This window comes from Eulemur rufifrons, chromosome 7 (genome assembly GCF_041146395.1).
Source record: "Eulemur rufifrons isolate Redbay chromosome 7, OSU_ERuf_1, whole genome shotgun sequence".
NCBI lineage: Eukaryota > Metazoa > Chordata > Mammalia > Primates > Lemuridae > Eulemur > Eulemur rufifrons.
Window position 1 is genome coordinate 77,110,472 of NC_090989.1, and position 20,390 is coordinate 77,130,861.

Genomic DNA, 20,390 nt, shown 5'->3' on the forward strand with positions numbered 1-20,390 from the left:
CTAAGCCTATAGTTTAATACTCTGTTTCTCATTAATCATCTTATCAAGGCAAATTTGCCATTTTCTGAATTGACCATAATACATCTGGGAGGCATCCCATTTATAAAAATATTTGTGGAATAGCTTTGTTAATAGAAAGATGAGGAAGTCAGACTTTTGAGAAGAATACACTTGACCAGGAAAATTAAAATGGAGAAGAGTTGACTTGTTGTTTCTTTGAGTTTACATAGGATGTAATCTCTTTCCTAAAGTCAGAGGTGTATTAATGACCAAAAAACACTCTCCGAACATGTCCCAATATAATATGGGCAGAGAAACACCTAGTGGGTGGCAAGTTGGACTTAGCTAAACCTTTGCAAATTCAGGAGTCCCATGGTAGTTTTCTGGCTCTCTCTTGTGGTTAGAACTCTTTCTTTTTAAATTTGTGTTTGAAAGAATTTCAAACTTAAGGAACAGTTGCAAGAATTGGTCAGTGGACTCCCACATATCCTTTGTCTACATTCACCAGTTGTTAACATTTTGCCATATTGACTTTACCACTCTTTATATAATAGTGTTGTTTTATTTTTGCTCAACAATTTAAGTGTAGGTTGCAGACACCTTCACTCCTAAGTATGTTACCATGTATCTCCTAAAAACAAAGACATTCTCTTACCTAGTCGTACTGAAGGATCAAATTCAAGAAGCTAACCTTTGGCAAAATACTATATACAGTCCACATTAAGATTTTTTTTTCTAGTTGTCCCAACAATGTCCTTTGTAGCGACTTTTCCCCACAAACACAAGATCATGCATTGTCTTTAGTTGTCATGTAAGTTCTTTTGCCTTTGGAACATGTCACTTCTGTTCAGAAACAGAGGATGGTCTTTGGACTTTTATTTCCTATAGGCTTTGTTGAAGGAAAAAAGACATTAGGAATTTCAAAGAGGCTGCTTGCTAAGAAAAAAAAAAAAAGCCCAAATTGCCCAGGGAAGAAGGACTTTTTGTTTTTAATTTTTAAAACTTTGGCTGGGTTTTGGTGTCTTGACTCAGCAAAGTCTATAATGCAGCAGGGCTTGGTAAGCATTAAAGGGGATACTGAAGCTTTCTTTTATTTCATAATCCCAATCGGTTTTTTCTAGAAACCATCAATAGCCTCTAAATGACTGACTCAATTTTTGGATTCTATTCTCATGACTAAGCAACTGTTTGATTTGAAACCAGCCCAGTATAAATGTCACTGTGCCTCTAACTCTCTGTAGCTATTCCTGAATTTCTTTCAGCACTGGGGAAACCAACCTATGCACCAAATATGTCTAAAACTGGAACCAAGGTAAGTAAATGGTCATACTGATTTTTAGCCTACCCACTTTTCACCTAATGATACACTGAAAGGAACACAGGAAAAAGTTTTGGCTTCTTTGCCTGGAGGTGAGTATCATAATTGGGATTGGCTGAGAAGATTAAGAAATGTTTGTTATATTTTCAACGCTAACAGAATTACCAAACATTTTATTAAGGATTATCTTTCTGCATTCTAGCAACTAATATTCTATGAATCACCACAGGAGTAAGACATGCTGATGAAGATTATATGGAGTAGAAAACTTTTAGTAGTAAATTAAAAATATGTTTTGTGAAATTTAGCCTCAACCATTAATGTTCTAAATGGCCAAGGTGGATGGGCCAATCAAGTGAATAAAATCCTACATACCTCCTTCATTCAAGCAGTTATTCTTACCCTTTCCCTAAATAAAGTGCTCCTTTACATTAGGAAAATTGCCTCTAAAATATTTGACTGGGCTGGAAATTGATCTCTCAGAGCTTTGGGATTGAGGGAACATGCCTTCTTTTTAGCTCTTCCACTGACCAGATGTAAGGCACAGCTGGTGCCTGGTTTTTCCTCCAATTTTTTACTCTGAAAATTTTCAAACCCATGGAATCCTGAAAGAATAAGAAATACTGAATGAATACTTGTATATCCTTCACTCCGGTCATTAACATTTTGCCATATTTGGTCTCTCTGTGCCTCTGTCTCCTTTTTACTAAACCATTTGAAAATAAGTAGCAGACTTTCCTATACTTTTGCCTTAAATATTTAGGCATGTACCTCCTAAAAAAACAAGGATATTCCCCTGTATAAACATTGTATCATTATCATGTCCTCAAGATTTATAACTACAATACCTAATATTGAAACCATATTTAAATCTCCCCCAATTGCCCCCAGAAATGTGCTTTGTGGCTGGTTTTTCCCTTAATGTAGGTCCAATCAAATATCGTGTATTGCATCTGGCTGTCGTGTCTCCTTAGCCTCTTTATTTTTTCAGCCTGTGTAATCTAGAACAGTCCCCCTACCTTTTTGTTGTTGTTATTGTTTATTATATTGACATTTTAAAAAATCTAGGCCAGGTATCTTTTAGAAAGTCTTGCAATATAGATTTCTCCAATTATTTCTTCATGTTTGGATTCAGACTAAACATCTTTGGCAAGAAAGCTACTTAGGCAATGTTGTGTACTTCCCATTGTTTCATATCAGAAGGTACCTATTAACTTGTTCCATAATTGATTAGTGCCTGATTTTTTTCCCACTGGAAAATAGAACTAATAATCATGCTTGTCATCCAGAAAGTTTGGGGAGATAACTAAGTATTGTTAGTGCTCTGAGGTTCTTGAAAATATGCCATGCAAATCCCACTAAAAAAGAATTTCAGGTCCTTAGAGGGATATCCACGTGCCTTGAGGGAAGACTGTTACATAACTGTCTTAGACAGATGAAAATATCTCTCGATGTTATTAAAGATTTCCAGAGTAGCAATAGTGTACTATCTTATTTATAGCTGAGTTGTTCATTTAGTTAAATAACTTTTGCTTGCTAGGCCAAAGGATACAGTAAATTATTTTTTACTCTTTCTCATTGCTTAGCTCTTTCCCACTATCTTGCTAGCAGATTAATCAGAGGAGTTATGGGCTTGGTAGCAGGAATGGAGTTTTACTAAGTATGTTTTTGTTATCTCTGGGATACTTAAGACGTTTTTCTTTCTGCTGCATTGGATTAGTAGGCTATTTTTCAAAAATACAAACTTGAAAATGATAGAAATTTTGTAATAATTTCTAGGAAAACCTTCTGTACATTTCTAAGCCTTTTCTACAAATTTTTTTGCCCAAGGGCCAAAACCTCTTAGCTGACAATAGTGTGGATTTCATGGTTCTTCTACAAATAGAAATTGAGCATAGCTAGGTGCAACATTCTCTGGCTCTGAGACTTGGAAAGTCTCCCACTGAAAGGAGACCACGGTCCTGGAGCTCAGTAATGATTCCATGGCAACAGGACAAGTGCTTTGTTTCAACCTTGGGATGGTTGGCTCATCTGCTGGGAGGGTGAACATCCGATGAGCTCATTGAGCGTGGTGTATATTTCCACTTCTCAGACATTGATACCAGTCAAAAAATGTGCAGAGGAAAGTAAGCGTGAGAAACCATGAAGTAAAATAGATAATATTAACCTCACTTCCCATAGCATATCTCTTGCAATGCCTCCTTTTTGGTGAATTGCCAAAAAAACAAACGCGGATTGAGCATATGAATTAAGGAGTTTAGAATCTAGCCATTCTTAGAGAAGTTACTTGATTTTCCTAAAGATCTCTCCACAGGTCATGGGAAAAGCCCCTGGGGCTCAGGATCAGTCTTGTTCAGTGTCTAAGAGAGCAAGTGCTGCCATGTTAAACAGAGCTAGCTGTGCAGGTAGGAAGACAGCAAAAGAGAATGAAGTAACCACAGATTACTAACCAGGAGTTTTGCTCTGCAGTCACCGGCTTGCTTGCAACTAACTGGTAACTAGCTAGTGACATTAGGCAAGTCAATTCTTAATCTGTAACAACTGTCGCAAAAGCTTATTGGCAATTATGAGTCAGGTATTAAACTAAGTACTTTATCAATATTATGCCATTGGACCCTCAGAACATCCCTCTACAATAGATACTATTATACCATTTTGCAAATGAAGAGCTTTAGAGAAAGGTTCAATGCCCTGTCCAAGGTCACATAGCTAGTAAGCAGTAGTGCTGGGATTTTTTTTTTCTTCATCTGTAAACTGAGGTGCCAGGTATCTAAATCTGTGCTATGTCCTTTCCTTCATTCCCTACGTGTAATTAGTCACCAAATTCTAAATTCACATGGCAGTTGTCCTTCAATGGCCCTCATCATCTCACGCCTGGCCCATAGCAGCTATCTATTTCCAGGCACAGATTGCTATGTACAGCTCTCAAATAATCACCAGAGGGATTCTAGCATGGCTCCTGTTGTCATTTTTTCTGGGTTTATTTTCTAATACTTCACATATTCAAAATGTATTAGGCTTAACAAACTATTGTCCCTGTAACGGACCATGTTCTTTCACTTCTTTAATCTTTTGAACAGACTTGTCTTTTTCTTTGCTTCTGGAAAATACCCACTTATCCTTCAATCCTTAGCTCAAGATCATCTCAAGATTCTACCTGGCTCTACTTTCGTCTGAAATGACTCACATGATTTTCTACTTTTAAATCCATGAAGCAAATTAGCCACAAGGGGGCAGCATAATGCTAGGGAATTAACTGCTCAAAGCATGCCATCGGTAGTTTCAGTTTAAATTATAACCTAACATTGATCTTAGATTGTGGAATTATTGAGCAACAAGGAATAAACTCTGCAGTCCATTTGTGGTTTTTATAGTGCTTTTCAGAAAATGCTTTGTGAATCCTTAGGAGTTCCTGGGGAACTCAATTCCCTATTTCAACCTATTGAGTTGTTTTACAGCCAGGGGTTCCCATCTACTCTAGTCCTTGCATTTGACAAAATGGGAAGCTGAAGCCCAGAGAGGCGACTTGACTAAGGTTGTAAGGCTGATTGTGGAGAGGTAGCTCTAGAGCCCAGGCTTCTTATCACTGGTTTCCCATGGCTGCCGTCAGAGACTTAACCCAGGCATTGTGGTAGAAACTTGGCGAGAGTGTGAAGCAAAGGGCATTCCTGACTGGGCACTATGGCTCACACCTGTAATCCCAGCACTTTGGAAGGCAGAGGCAAGAGGATCGCTTGAGGCCAGGAGTTTGAGACCAGCCTGGGCAACATAGCGAGACCTCGTCTCTACAAAAAACTTTAAAAATTAGCTGGACATGGTGGTACACACCTGTAGTTCCAGGTACTCAGAAGGGTAAGGCAGGAGGCCCACTTGAGCCCAGGAGTTCAAGGTTGCCGTGAGCTATGATGATGCCGCTGCATTCCAGCCTGGGCGACAGAGCAAGACCCTGTATCGAAAAACAAAACAAAAAGAGCATTCTTGCCTTTGTTACTTTGCAACTACTCTGTTGGCAATAAGCTGATAATACAGAACATAGTATGTACATTTGCATGTGTATATGCTCTATATCCATCCAAAATATTCTTTCCAAAGCTAAGGTTTATGTTGTATTTTTCACTATATATCACCTATCATGAATTTCTGCATTTGGAACTCACTCATCTTCATCAAACATTTATTGAGGGCTTGTCAAGTGCTGGGCACAGGGGATCATAGCTGAAGAAAGGCTTGGTCCTTGCCCTTGGAAGAAATCTAGCAGGAGTCTAGTGGGAGGGATAGCCATACAAATGGGTAATTTATAATACAAGTACAGAGAGCTGTGGGGACATAAAGAAAGACTTGAGCCTGAAACTGTTGGCTTATATTAGAGCACTCTTCTGTTTTGCTTCATAGTAAGCCTTCAGAAAATACTCATTCCTAATGTTGACAACTACAGTTGTCTGCCAGAAAGCATTTTTTGTGAGGTGAGGTAGAACTACATGTTTTCTTCTCAAAATTGAGGAGAAAGGAATTTCTAAAGGAGGGCAATATGTTCTTAATTTTTATTTCATCTGTGAATAAAGCTACCTAATGCCTCAGTTTTCTTTGTTTGCCTGTACTTCAGATCACTTTCTATGAAGACAAAAATTTTCAGGGCCGCCGCTATGACTGTGATTGCGACTGTGCAGATTTCCACACTTACCTGAGTCGCTGCAACTCCATTAGAGTGGAAGGAGGCACCTGGGCTGTGTACGAAAGGCCCAACTTTGCTGGATACATGTACATCTTACCTCAGGGAGAGTACCCTGAATACCAGCGCTGGATGGGCCTCAACGACCGCCTCAGCTCCTGCAGGGCTGTTCATCTGGTGCGTCTGCCGCCTTGCTCCTGGTCTCTCTCTCCCGCCCTCCCTCCCTGGCTCCCTTTCTTTCTCTCTCTCCCTCTCTCTCTGTCTCTTTCTTGCTTTTATGTGAAAGTTTTCTGGAGGTTTTTCTACGTCTTAATGTGTGGCTGTCTTTTGTTGGCTGCTGACACTTAAACAACATCTTAGATCAGTTCATCACAGGACTGAATACACTAATTATTTTCATGGCACTTCCTCTGCCTCTTGAGTATTTTGAGGAGATAATTTTTTCTTATTAAAAGTCAGCTGTTTAGCACTATTCACAAGAGCAAAGATTTGGAATCAGCCTAAGTGTCCATCAATGGATGAGTGGATAAAAAAAATTGTGGTACATATACGCAATGGAAAATTATATAACCGTAAAAATGAAATCCTGCCATTTGCAACAACATGGATGGAACTGGAGAACATTATGTTAAGTGCAATAAGCCAAGCACAGAAAGACAAATCTCATATGTTCTCACTTATATGTGGGAGCTAAATATTAAAACAATTGATCTCATGGAGACAATAGAATGACAGTTACCAGAGGCTGGGAAGGATAGTGGGGATAGGGCGAGTAAGTGGGGATGGTCAGTGGGTGCAAAAATATAGTTAGATAGAATGAACAATATTTGATAGCACAACGTGACTATAATCAACAATAAGTTAGGGTCTACTTAAAATAGCTAAAAGAGGGGATTGGAATGTTCCTAACATAAAGAAATGATAAATGCTCAAGGAGATGTATATCCCAATTCCCCTGATTTGATTAATACACATTGTATGCCTGTATCAAAACAGCACATGTACCCTATAAAGGTATACAACTATTTTGTTCCCATAATAATTAAAAATAAAAAGAAAGCTATTTCAGTCAGTACACAGTGGAAATGGAAGTTTAAATCATCTAGCTTTCAAGGTAGTAGATTTGGAACGGTACTGTTCTCTAAGTTCTTAACCTGCTGGTGATTTCCGTAATGGTTGCTGTTTGTGTGTTTTTCAGCCCAGCGGAGGCCAGTATAAGATTCAAATCTTTGAGAAAGCGGATTTTAGCGGTCAGATGTATGAAACCACTGAAGATTGCCCATCCATCATGGAGCAATTTCACATGCGAGAGATCCACTCCTGTAAGGTGCTGGAGGGTGTCTGGATTTTCTATGAGCTACCCAACTACCGTGGCAGGCAGTACCTCCTGGAGAAGAAGGAGTACAGGAAGCCCATCGATTGGAGTGCAGCTTCCCCAGCTGTCCAGTCTTTCCGCCGCGTTGTGGAGTAATGATGTGAATGAGGCCATAGGCTTCTTCCTGGGGCCCAAATGCTGGCTGGCCTTTTGGTCCAAATAGGCATCATAAATAAAACAGTTGGCATGCATCCCACTGCTGACTATAACGCCTCTCCTTAAATGCTTTTAGGGACCAGCAATGTAGTGCCCGCCACTGTGGGCAGTCACACAAAGCAACTCATCCATCAGATTACCAGTCTAGATCTTTGTGCCAAACAAAGTGAGATCACATTAAAAGGTTAGAAAATCATACTGCCATGTGGTGGTTCTTTTTGCTTATGTTTTGCATTAATTCAACAGGCACAGTAATAATTGTTGTCATTTATTGAGTGCCTACATTATTCCATTTTCTCTTCACAACACTGTGAGAGGTAGTTTACCTGCATTTTACAAATAAAGAAACTGAGGCAGTGAAATTAAAAACTTGCCCAAATTTACCAGCTGGTGAATGGAGGAGCCAGGATTTGGTCTAGGATATTTCTGTTCCCAAAGCCATTGTTCTTGTCTCCTTATTTCCAGCATATTCATTCAACACATATTGGCTGGAGTTCTCTGCACGTAATGTAAGTACAAGACCCAGAAAAAATGTAAAAGGTGGGAAGGCCGTGTCCCCCCGAAGGTCTGATTGAGGAGACAGAATTCCTATCAAGAATGATCTGTGAAAACAGGGTTACTATTTGAAAATAGCAATGCCATAAGTCACCTGAAGTCCCTTGTTTAAGATCCAGAGACTCTCTGGAAGGAAGAAATGGAAAGCCATTTGCAGAGCTGCAGAGAGAGCTCTGGATATTGCCACCCTACCGTGTTCCTCTTATCTCCAAAATGAGAGAGTTGAACCAAATTCTTTCTGGAGTCCCATCAAGCACAAACGTTCTAATTCCCCAGAGACTAGTAGGAAGACACTGAAAGACTAGCAGATTACCCAAGACTATTGACACTTAGTTTTAGAGGCACAGTTTCTGGAAGTGACCTCAGAGATCTGCCACTCGTTTTCCACTGAAGAAACTGAAGCTGTGGGAACAGAGTGAGTTTGTATCAGTCTCTTCTCTCATATCAACTGCTTGCCACGTTCCTTGGTGAGTCGGTCACAATCTGTTCAAAACAACCAGAAAAGCAGTTCTGGCAGTAGGATGGGAAAACAAGAAGTGTTAGGATGACTAACCACAGTTTCAGAGAAGTAGAAAATGGCTTTAGACAGATAAAAGCAGAATTATCATTTTGGGGTGTAACATGCCTAATCCAGGAAGACATCGCCACCATTCTCCCCAGCTACAGACACACCAATCAACTTTTTGCTTAAAAGGAATTTTACTAGCAATTGATATTAGAAATCAAAACCACTTTATGTCCTTATCTATCAATCAATCTCAGCTCTTTTGGTAGAACATTCTGCTATCAGAACAAGAAGCTGGTGTCCCACCCATCAACCACACCCAGATCACCACCTGATAATTCAGAGTCATCTCCCTCTACCTTTTGTTTTTTTTGTTATTCTGAAATAGGGGATCTCAAGAAAAAAAGGCAAGGATATCCTTAAACCGTTTTATCCCTGTTTCCATCTCAAGCATTCCTCTGAGAGAAGTCTGAATATTTCCCAAATATAGAGCCCACTGTCTCAAAACGCAACATGAAGGGCTTCCATTTAAAGCCTCCAGGGTAGGGTTGCCAGATTAAGTACAGGACAGTATTAGTAAATCCCAAATATTGGGATATAAATACAAATACGGTATAAGTATATTCCAAGTCTTGCATGGGACATACTTATACTAAGAAATTATCATTTGTCTGAAATTAAAATTTAACTGTATCTTGTATTTTTATTTGCTAAATCTGGCAACCTTACTTCAAGGTCAAAGCAACACAGGAGTGACATGGAGCTAAGAGCGCAGGGAGTGGTGCAGGAAACAAGGGCACATGCCCCACAGAAGGCATTTAAATACATTTTCTGAAAATCACTGCAAGCCAACAAAATATGTCTGCATCTGAATCTGGCCCGTGGACCACCAGTTTCCAATCTTGGCTTGTAGGGCAGTTCTGAATATCATAAATTGTTCTTTGCATTGAGCCAAAATCTGTCCCCTGAACCTTTCAACCTGCAGTCCTCATTCTGCTTTCCATCTAGTTCTTCATCCACAAGATAGCTCTTCTGACATTTACAGATCACCCTGTTTGCCTCCATGCTGGCATTTTTCTTTCTTTCTCTCTCTCTCTTTCTTTCTTTCTTTTTTTTTTTTTTGAGACAGAGTCTCACTCTGTTGCCCAGGCTAGAGTGCTGTGGCATCAACCTAGCTCACAGCAACCTCAAACTCCTGGACTCAAGCAATCCTCCTGCCTCAGCCTCCCGAGTAGCTGGGACCACAGGCAGGTGCCACCATGCCCGGCTAATTTTTTCTATATATATTTTTAGTTGGCCAGATAATTTCTTTCTATTTTTAGTAAAGACGGGGTCTCGCTCTTGCTCAGGCTGGTCCCGAACTCCTGAGCTCAAACGATCCTCCCCCCTCAGCCTCCAGAGTGCTAGGATTACCACGCTGGCATTTCTACACTGAACGACTCCTGTTCCTTCCATCATTTCTGTCTTGACGTGTTGGCTCCCAGAATCCTCACCATGCTGGTGCGCGTCTCCTGTGCTGATTGCAGTTTATCTCTTCCCCACCAACGTAGCTAGAATCTGACCAGTGCAGACTACATCTGGAGGATGATGTGCAGTCCTTTCATCTTCCTTTCTCTGATTTAGACTGTTCTTGACTAAGCCCAGCTTGCCTTGTGTTCTTCTACCATCCTTGGTGTGGATCGACTGGCCGCCTTTTCCTAAGAACCGGCACTGCAGCTGAAGGGCTAGAGAGTTCCCTGCCTCTCCGGGGAATTAGACAGAAGTGGATTCAAATGCTGCCACTTTCACATGTCAGCTCCACATCACATAGTCCTACATGTATAACCTCAATTTCCTTATCTGTAAAACTAAGCACATATTTTGCGGGCATTAAAATAAGATAATGTATGAAAAATACATAGCATCTACAGTCAATTCTCATTATTTTCCATAGTTATATTCTATAAGGACACCACAAACACTGAATAGCAAATATTCAACTATTGCTCGTAGAGAAAATATAGAGTTAGGTTTCTGTGAGCCTCTGGTCACAACATTTTTGTCTACTGATCAATACATAACCTTTTTTCATGTATTTTTCTGTTTAAAGACATTTTAATATATATTGTTGATTCATTAACATGGAACTCATGGCCAACATCACTGTAACACATGTCTGAAGAAAGATTATCCAGCACATTTTCTCAGTAAGGCACATCACTGCCTTCTTACGCTTAGGAATACTAGACAGCCCTACAGCACTATCTTTAGGGGCTGTTTTAAACAGTGAAATTACCTACCAAAAGTGCAACAATACAGAAAACATGGCACTAAATAAACTGCGAAAAAGACACTTGTTTACAATACGAGAGCTGAAACAAGAAAGCAAAACATTTGTTTGATCTCGTCTGGGAACATACATTAGACAACTCGAGTTTTTTACTGCTCTGCTTATATCCATGAATGACCATAAAAGCACCACCAGTAGTGATTTTGGGATTACAAATAAATTGTAGTGAGTGAATGAATTCACACATATGGAATCTATGAAATAATGTGAATCAGCTGTACCTTACCACCATGGTTAGCATATTAGTACCATTTCCTTGTATTAAGTACTTCTATTACCAAATTGTTTGACTTTTTTGGTTTTATTTTTTTACTTGCTTAATGTTTTTATACCTCTTTCTGTCCCCCAGTTGTTTTCAGTAAAGCATCTCTCCATTTTTGGCAGATGCTTCACAGTTGGGAAAAAATACATCAGAATGATCCAAGCCTTCCTACTACCTTAAAAAAGAGCTGTATTTTTATTGTCTTAGGACTTTGGCTTTCTCTTAGTTCTCCTGTGAGCCTCTCCCCCAGTTCTAACTCCCAGCAGTTTCCAAGGCCAGGAGGGTTGTCCCCAGAGTTCACACTAATCTCCCTTGTTTTCTAATTTCTACCTCGTCCCTTTTATCTGGGGTGTCTCAGGGGACAGAGGGCAGCTAATCACCAAGCTCTTCTTCCAGCTCTTTGGTTGACCAGCTTCCGGCACACACAGGAGAGAAGGGTCCCTCGTGGATGGGACTTCATTGCCAGAGAAACCTCTCCGCCCACAGACACCTCCCATGGTTACCTCTTTACTCAAGCCTCAAACTTCAAAGTCAGGCAATTTCAGAACCAGAGGGGCTGGGGGCTTTTCCATAGGCCATAATCATGACTTAGTGAGAGGGGGCTTACTGGCCCCAGGAACTGGGGCTCAGAGAGGTTGACCAACTTGACTAAGGTCACTGGTCCCAAAGCTCTTATTCTGTCCACTGTACCATGCAGCTTCTGCGTCTCAGCCTTTGAGGGACAGAACGACAGTAACTTGTCAGTTATAGCATGAGCTATTTCTTTTTAAATAGCTTTATTGAGATTTTATCCACATGTCATACTGTCCACCTGTTTGTAGTGTACAACTCAATGGTTTTTAGTATATTCACAGTTATGTGCAACCATTACCACACGTGATGTTAGAACATTTTTATCACCTCAAAAAGAAACCCAGTACCCTGTAGGGATCACTGCCTTATCTATCTCCCCATCACCCGAGTCCTGAGCAGCCACTAGTCTACTTTCTGTATGTCTATATTTGCCTATTCTGGAAGTTTCGTGTAAATGAAATCATAAAATATGTGATCTTTTTGTGACTGGCTTCTTTCATGTAGCAAAATGTTTTCAAGGTTCATGCATGTTGTAGCATGTGTTGTTACTTCATTCCTTTTTATGACCAAATGGTATTCCATTATATGGAAATTGCACATTTCTATAAAATATTTACCCATTCTTCAGATGATGGACATTTGAGTTATTTCTACCTTTTGGCTATTCTGAATAACACTGCAATAAACATTTGTGTGTACATTTTTATGTGGACATACATTTTCATTTTTCTTGGATGTACACCTAGAAGTACAATTGCTGGGTACACAAGTTATTTCTTTTTAAATGCTGGTGGCATGTGGGGTCTTGAAGCCACACAGACCTAGGCTGAATTCTCGCTCTCCTACTTTCTAGTTGTAGGATTTGGGGCAAACACACCTCCCTCGGTCTTAGCTTTCTCATATGTAAAATAGAGGTAGTTATACCTACTTCCCAGCATCAGATGAAGTAATAAGGGAAACATTCTTAGTCCAGCGAATGACCCACAGGAGCAGGTACTGAACAGAGGCAGTTATTCTAAAATCCTCCAAATATGGACTTCCTGAAGGAGGAGGCATATGAGGAGTTCTTAATGGTAAACAGATTGGGAACCAGTGGGCTGGTGGTCTCTTTAGCCCCTCCCTGCCTTAATGATCAATGACTGACTTTATGAGATCCTTTCTGAGAGCAGGTGGAGGGGAGGAGGCTGGGGAGGGGTGGCAGTGGTGGGGACAGGACAGCAGTGAGCTCCGTGCAGCTGAGCAGGTAGCTGCAGGCACAGAAAGGGGAAGTTAGGCCGCCCCCTCTGCTTCTGCCAGACCTGCGCTGCCCCCTTGCTTTTCTCTTATCTCAACTAAATGATCTCATTTCCTTTCACTCTGGTCTCCTTTCCCCAGCACCAGTGTGTCCCTTTGTGAGTCAGCAACCATGGGTCTCAGCACCCTGGTTGGGTGGTTCTGGAATTGATTAGCTTTCAGGAGAGATCCCGCCAGCATTTTGCCTCTTGGGAGCACAACAGGCAGAGATTTGTTCCTTTTGTTCACGCTCTACCCTCCTGAATAGGCCGCATTAGCCTGTGCATTGAACTGTGGGGCCGGAACAATGGCGGGGCCTGGCTGCAGTGCTGACCTCCGTGATTTCTCAGTACACACTGGACGGTTGGCCTGAGCTCACAGGAAGCCTGCTGACCCCGGCCAGGCTAATACTCCAAGACCCAGCAGTCAGGACAGAAAGACAAGCCTTGTGACTGCATTTCTGTGAGCAGCAGAAGGGGGAAGGAAGAAGGAGAGTGGAACACAGCTGCCTACAAGTTGGTTGTAAAGTGGAACCACTAACAAGCCTCTGGGGACTCCCTAAAGGCCAGGGGTCCTGGCAGTCGTGAGTGAGCCACATTTTCCTGCCAGCTCCTGGTGTCTTCCAACCACCTAGCAGCAGCCCCCATGTGCACATGCTATTCCAGAGTTTCTAAAGCTCCTCGCCATGTAATACCTCATTCGACCCTCACCGTAGTTGTGGGAGAGAGGGAAGATGGTTATCATTATTCCCGTTTTACATACGAATAGACAGAATCACAGAAAGGCTCTGTGACTTTAGGGTGGATTTCAGAAATTCTAGGCTCTCATAGTCAAGAGCAGCCCTTTGGTGTGACAGGTGTTCATGCCAAAAGTCTTCCCCGTGACATGACAGTTTTAAGAAAGCCATTTCCCTCATTTTTGTCACAAGTCTAAGGCACACTTTCAGTGAGAGTGGCCCCTGTGATTTCAAGTAATGTTAGTGAAACACAAGCGGGAACTGGAGTGCTGGGGCGGGGGCGTGTGTGAGCGTCTGTGAAGACATTTCCGAAAGACAAACGAAACTCGTTTACCATCGCTCTGTTGATCGCCGACCCCTCTGCCCTCTGTTTCTCTGGTGTCCGGAGGGCCCTGCCGGAATGAAAAGACACACGGCCGGTGTGTCGAGCAAGGTGGAGGCCTGACCCTTCAGGTGTGTTCCTTTTAAGCAAACTGAATCCTTGGAAAACTTCAAATTTGCGAAACAAGTAAATTGCGGAAGAAATATTCTCTTTAATATGACTATGGGACTCTTAAAATTTTCAAACAAAAATTCAGTTTTCACAGAATGTTTGTTGTCAAAGAGTTGTGTGTTAAATGAGAGAAAAATCTATAGGATGTTAAAAGTTGACATAGGCCCGGACTTGTCCAGGCAGACTCTCCCAGTCTGTGACTTTCTCATACTGTCCTCGAGGCCTGGAAAGAGGAGCCCTTCCCCGCCTGGGGGCCCATACTTGCAAGGATCCCACACATCACAAACTCCACGGTACGCAACAGATCCCATATTCTGTCTTTCCTGTGTAAATCTCTCTCTCCGTCTCTCTGGTTAGGTAACCAGCTGAATGAAGGGAAATTATAGGAAAGGGCAAGGGCTGAATGGCCCCCTAGACTAAGGGATGTGGATCTGAATGCTCAAGTCGGGAGGTGGGGGGAGGGAGAAAAATCACAGCCTCTGCCCTGGGAAACCAGAGAAAGGGGGTCTGACTGGTTTACTTACTGGGTTAGCTTTCCTAAGGTATCATATATTATATAAACTATACAATTCACCCTTTTTTAAATGTTTGGTTTGATGACTTTTGACAAATGTATACAGTTGGGTGACCACTGACACAATCAAAATATAGAACATCTTCATCACCAAAGTTCTTCATGTCCCTTTGTAGTTCGTCTGCCCCTGCCCCCTGCCCCATTTCCTGCTCTGGGACCACTGATCTGTCTCCTCTCCCTAAAGCTTGCCTTTTCCAGAACGTCATGTAGGTGGGGTCACGCCGTATGTAGCCCTCTGTGCCGGGCTTCTTTCACTTAGGGGGACGCTCTTGAGAGACATCTATGTTGTTGCATATATAGTCGTTTGTTACACTGAGGATTATCCTATTGTATGGATGCGCCCTATTATGTTTTACTATTTACCAGTTGGACCACATTGGGTTGTTTCCAGAAAGCCTGCTTTTGTTTATAGCTACTTCAAATCACCCAAAGTGGGTGTCTTACCAGCCAGCTTCCCCAAGATGACTGTGCTCTTTCCCATCTCTCTACGAGGGTGATGTAGTTTGGGGACGTACCTAGAACTGCCTGGAAATCCTGAGTTGGCAAAATGACCTGTGGAGAGTGAAACCTGCCTGCCTTTGCTCCCTGAGGATCTTGAGTATGTCATCCCTGTCCTGGGTTCAGAGGGTCATCAGCCGGGAGTCCTGGGCCCAGGTCCAGCTTCTGTCCCATCCTGCTCCAGCACATCTGAGCTAGCCCCCACCCCCAGGTTCACAGGTGGCGGGGCTGGCCTCAGGAGAGCTTGGGTGCTTTATCCTCTGGGTGGCAAGGCTGATCCTGGGAATGGGTGATGCAGGCTGGCAGTGGGAATTTATAGTTTAATTCATAGTTTCCAAATATTTAGACATGTGGTATGTGGGCCTCCGTTTGCACCCTTGTTCCAGGCCTGCAAATGGTGACGAAGGCCTGCTCCTAGTGTAACTGGGGACAGCATCTGAGAGTTCTCTCCTGCACTCCCGTGAGCAAGTTACTCCTTCAGGCATCAGTGGCCCTCCGGTGGTTCAGAGGAATAAATTCTGTATCTAGAAGTACCTGCTTTGCTCCAAGGATCTAGCTTCTGTGCTGGGAACATCTTACCTCATTATTCCATCTGGTCCCCTGACTGACAGCAGCTGTCAGGACAGGAGAAAACAATCCATGCTTGGCAGTCCTTCTCTGTGTCCCCGTCAACTCCCTCACCCACTCTCAACAGCAGCTGTTTCCTCCTCACTCTCCCCAACCGCCCCAGCACATGGCCTGGTCTCTACGATACCTCCAGCTCCTGAAAGAAAAAGATAATGGGCTGGAGTTCGCTGGGCTCCCTCCCCACTCCTGCACCTGTCTCCCTGTCTCGAGAGTGTCAGTATTTGACACTTTGTTCTTGGTCCTCTTCACACCCGACTCTCCCACAGATTCAACTTCCCTCTCTCCACGTGTGTGGCTCCCAAATCTGTTTCAGAGTCACTCTCTCCCTGCTTCAGAACCCAGCCCTCATCCTGTTCCCATCCTCCCTTCTCCCACACCCAGCTGGTTACAAACTCCCGTCCAGTCTACACTCCAGGGATTTCTCAAAGCCCCACCCTCCTGCACCTCTCTGCCTCGTCCCTCTGCTTGTGTCCTGGTGTGTGCCCCGCAGGCCTGCGGCCTCTGTCACTCCTCAGCAATCCCTCGGCCTCGCTGCTTTTAGAGCGCTCTTTCAAAAACACAGACTATGTCACCTCCTGTATTTAAACCCTGCTAGTCTTTCAGGTTCCAAATGTTTGCTGAACAAAATCCCAACTTGCTGGTCCATGACACACGACCTTCACGAGGCAGCGCACAGAGGGTGACAGAGGGTGCGGCTGAGCGGAGAGGCTGGAGAAAGGGCCAGGAAGGCCCCGCCCGCAGCGGGCCACCCTCATTCTGCTGGCACAGAGGTTCTGTCTGCCCACTCCCCCCACCGCCCACAGCCCCACCTCCAATCTACTACCACTCAGAGGCGATCGCTGGGATTTGTTAAGGGTGTTATGCTGTTTTCTGTCCCAAATAACCCTTCCTATGTTTTTGCCCGTGAGCCTTTTCCTTATCCTTTGTAACAGGTCAGATGTCCCCTCGGGGGCTTCTCTGACAATGACACCTTGCTTCCATGCTACTGTGACACTGCTCCTTCACCCCTATCTCAGTTCCTAGTTTCCTGAGCCATAGTTATTTATCCATGTTTCTCATCGCTTTAGGCCATGACACCTCGAGGTCCAGGACTGTGTCTTTTGTCCATTTATCATCCAGGGTAGATGTTTGTTGCTAAAGGAACATTTATCATGCACCTACTATGTGTCAGGTACTTTGTGTACTTTTGCCAGTACTGATGGGCTAGGAATTAAGAGAAGGAAGAGTTCTCCTGAAGACCTAAACTTATCAAGGATACAGCAGAGATCCTCAAAGTCATCTTAGGGAAACAGACTCCTCATCTTCCCAGTTTCACTATACCGTGATTGAAAGCTAAAAGTTTCTTATGTGAAGAAATAAGTCAATAAACAGGAAAGACTTGGTCAGCCGTGGAATCCAAGAAAAGTGAAGTCCCAGGGACAATTGTTGAGTGAGTAGGTGAGTTTGTCTAAACTTTGCCCCTGGAAAAGGAAGCTTTGGCCAGTACTTTCAGATTTCACTGTCCCATGGGCAGGAGCAAGCAGGAGTCATACTTACTGTAGGGGGATTTAGGCCTCTAGCTGTCAGACACTTGAGTCCTCTAAACTCCCCTCCTTCTGGTCCCTGTTTCTCAGATAAACCTGATTCTGAATTGGCTTCCAAGTAACGTGACTGCTCTTGGTCAGGGGCACTCAAGAGTTCTGTTTCCTATGGTAGTTATGACTCGTTGTAAATTGCCTTAGACAGGCCCAGCTTTATTGGAATAAGCTGGTTTCTGGGCCCATCAGGCTGAAGGCCAGTCTTGGATTCATACCAAAGCAATGAAAGATATTCCCTGAGAAATCCTGGGACACAAATTGCATCTCCAGTAGGTGACATGTCAATAGAGCTATGTAGCCATGGATGACAGCTCTTTAGAATGTAGACAGGCAGTCTAGTGCAATGGTTGACCATGTAGACGCTGGTGCCAGACAGCCTAAGCTCAAATCTTGGCTTTCCCACTTACCGGCTGTGTAACTTTATGCAAGTTACTTGATCTTTCAGTGTCTTAATTTCCTCATTTTAAATAAGAATAGTAAAACTACCTACCTACCTACATAGCTACCATCATTTTCTCCATGCCCATAGGCCCATTTAATTTTTGCGTCAATTCTGAGCCAGTGCCCGGGGAAGGCCAGAAATGCTGGGAGGTCAATGTTCCTGGGAGCATCCCCAGCCGATGATGAATGTAAGTTGGAGGATGTGCACCCATTTCTTCACCCCTCCGGGGGGACAACCCTGAGGCATGTTCTACACTGTCCCCCAGAGAGCCCCAAGAGAATCGAGCTCGTGATGCAGTGGTAACCTGCTTGATGACAAGCTCTCATTGGCTTCCTTCCGTCCCTGTCTCACTTCCCCACTCTCCTACCAGGGCTTCCTGGGGTCACCACCCACATACCTTACCTACACCCAGATCCTTGTCTTTGCATCTGCTTTTAGGGGAACGCACAACCTAACACATCCCTCTTATAGGTAAGGAAACTGAGCTCAGAGAGATGAAGTAACAGGCCCAAGATCAGAAGAGTCCACAAGTGATTCAAACTGGGCTTGTCCATTCCCCGCCCACTGCCTTACCCTGCTAGACTCCACTACTTCCCTTTTCAGCTTTGTGCGGCAGACGGGGTCGCGGCTTCCACCTACGCCCGGTTCCAGCTGCTGCTTTCATTCAGCAGTAGCCTGCCACTGCCGCTGGCAACGCCCACCAGCAAAGGGGCCCCCACGGGCAGCCAGGCAGGTCTGGGGTCTTCAGGTATTTCCATCAGCTCGGCAGAGTTGGTACACTTGTGGGCTGCCTTGTTTCTGGTGGACAGAGTTTCATTTTCTGCATTTGTATAGACACTGCCACAGAGCCTCTGTTTCTAAACAAAAAAGGTTGCTATTTTTAATAAGTTTAATATAATTTTTAAAATTCATCAAAGGCGGCTGATAGCAAAAGTTGCAAAACCCCCAGGGTGCTATTAGCAATTTGGCATTTCTATTTCCGATGGGAATGTTAATGGCGCTCTAGAAGCAGTGTCATGATTAAGGCATTGTAACTGTCAAAACTTAGAAGTGTGAACTTCAGCATAGGAACAAATGCAAATATTCCACTAGAGCTGGTTGTGTGCATGAGTTTCTGTTGGCTCCTCCTTGCAACTAAAGTTCTAATCTTGTTCCAAGAACACCAAGAGGTCTGCTGGGACCATGGACTATTTGAGCTGCTGAGCATGTGAGGAAACCGTGGGCTAGAGAGGATGTATGATTGCTCACAAAGTCACAAAGTCCATCAGGGACAAAGCCAGAGTAGGTTCCAGGTCTTTCCACTACCAGAGCAGTGCTCTTTCTCTCTTTCTCTCTTTCATTATGCTGATTCTGTGCTCCTGTCTCTGAGCCTCAGTTTTCCCCTCTGTAAAATGGGAATTAAAAATAATTCCTAGATTTCAGAGTTGTGATGATTAAATTAGATATTTATGTGAGTTGCTTTGTAAACTGCAAGTGTCATGCAAAGGTATAGGGAGTCAGTAGGGTACAGTGGAAAGGACATACTTTTCAGAGACAGACCCGGTAGGAATCCTTGCTTCCTGCCCGCCAGCTTGTCTGAGCTCCAGCTTCTATAAAATAAGGTGATCCTATTTTCTGCATGACATCGTTATGAGATTTAAATGAGATATTTTATGTAAAATTCCTGGCAAAAGTTCTAATTTTCTCTTTTTCATATGTTCCCTGTTTTTTGAAGGGGGCACTAAAATTGGACATTTGGGAATATTGCTAGAAATAGAAGAATGTTTGTTGTAACAGGAATTGGCCCAAATTAAACACGTAAGGCCTTTCCTGTTCTAAGAGTGCCTATCATCTCCAAAGATGCCAGTGAAGTCAGCGTAGAGAATGGGCAGAAATGACTTTCCATGAGGTTGACAGGGTGTCAGGAGGCTGTCAGAAGGAAAGCCTATTTCTCCAGTGTTCAAGACAAGTGGGCTGTGCTATTTGTGGAAGCCTTGTTTATTTACGTGGAGAAAACACTCCAGGTTTGCCATATTTACAAGCAGGAGCAGATTAGCGCGGTGGGGATGCTGTGTAAAGGGGATGCTTCCTCCGAGCCTCAGAAAAGGAGGGAGCAGGTGCTGCTAATCCTCTCGCCAGCCCCGTTCCCGTCTGTTGTACGAGTGAGACACCAGTAAGAGACTCTGGATCAAATTTCTCATTTTTTTCCAACCTGTTTTTTTAGGCTCAAGGTGTCCTGCTTTCCTGCTCTTACTCCTTTTTAGTTTCTTTTTTTAAGGTAGTACCCATGTGTGGAAAATGTCCACAATACAGAATGGTCCTCAGTCTCTTTCTCATCCCTCTCCTACCTCTGATCCCACCTCCCCCCAAATAGGTGACCATGAATGCCATTTTCTCATTCTGTTCTGATTCCTCATTTCATACATACTTATTGAGTGGCTGTTCCAGGA

The 20,390-nt window shown here is 43.2% G+C and overlaps 1 protein-coding gene across 1 annotated transcript; it reads left to right on the plus strand.

Moving 5' to 3' along the window:
• The first annotated feature begins 1,237 nt into the window (after positions 1-1,237).
• CRYGS (crystallin gamma S) lies at positions 1,238-7,714 on the plus strand. The gene is made up of 3 exons (XM_069472805.1): positions 1,238-1,312; positions 5,922-6,164; positions 7,186-7,714. The coding sequence occupies exons 1-3, from the start codon at positions 1,292-1,294 to the stop codon at positions 7,456-7,458; spliced, it is 537 nt and encodes a 178-aa protein (XP_069328906.1). The 5' UTR covers positions 1,238-1,291; the 3' UTR covers positions 7,459-7,714.
• The last annotated feature ends 12,676 nt before the right edge of the window (positions 7,715-20,390 follow it).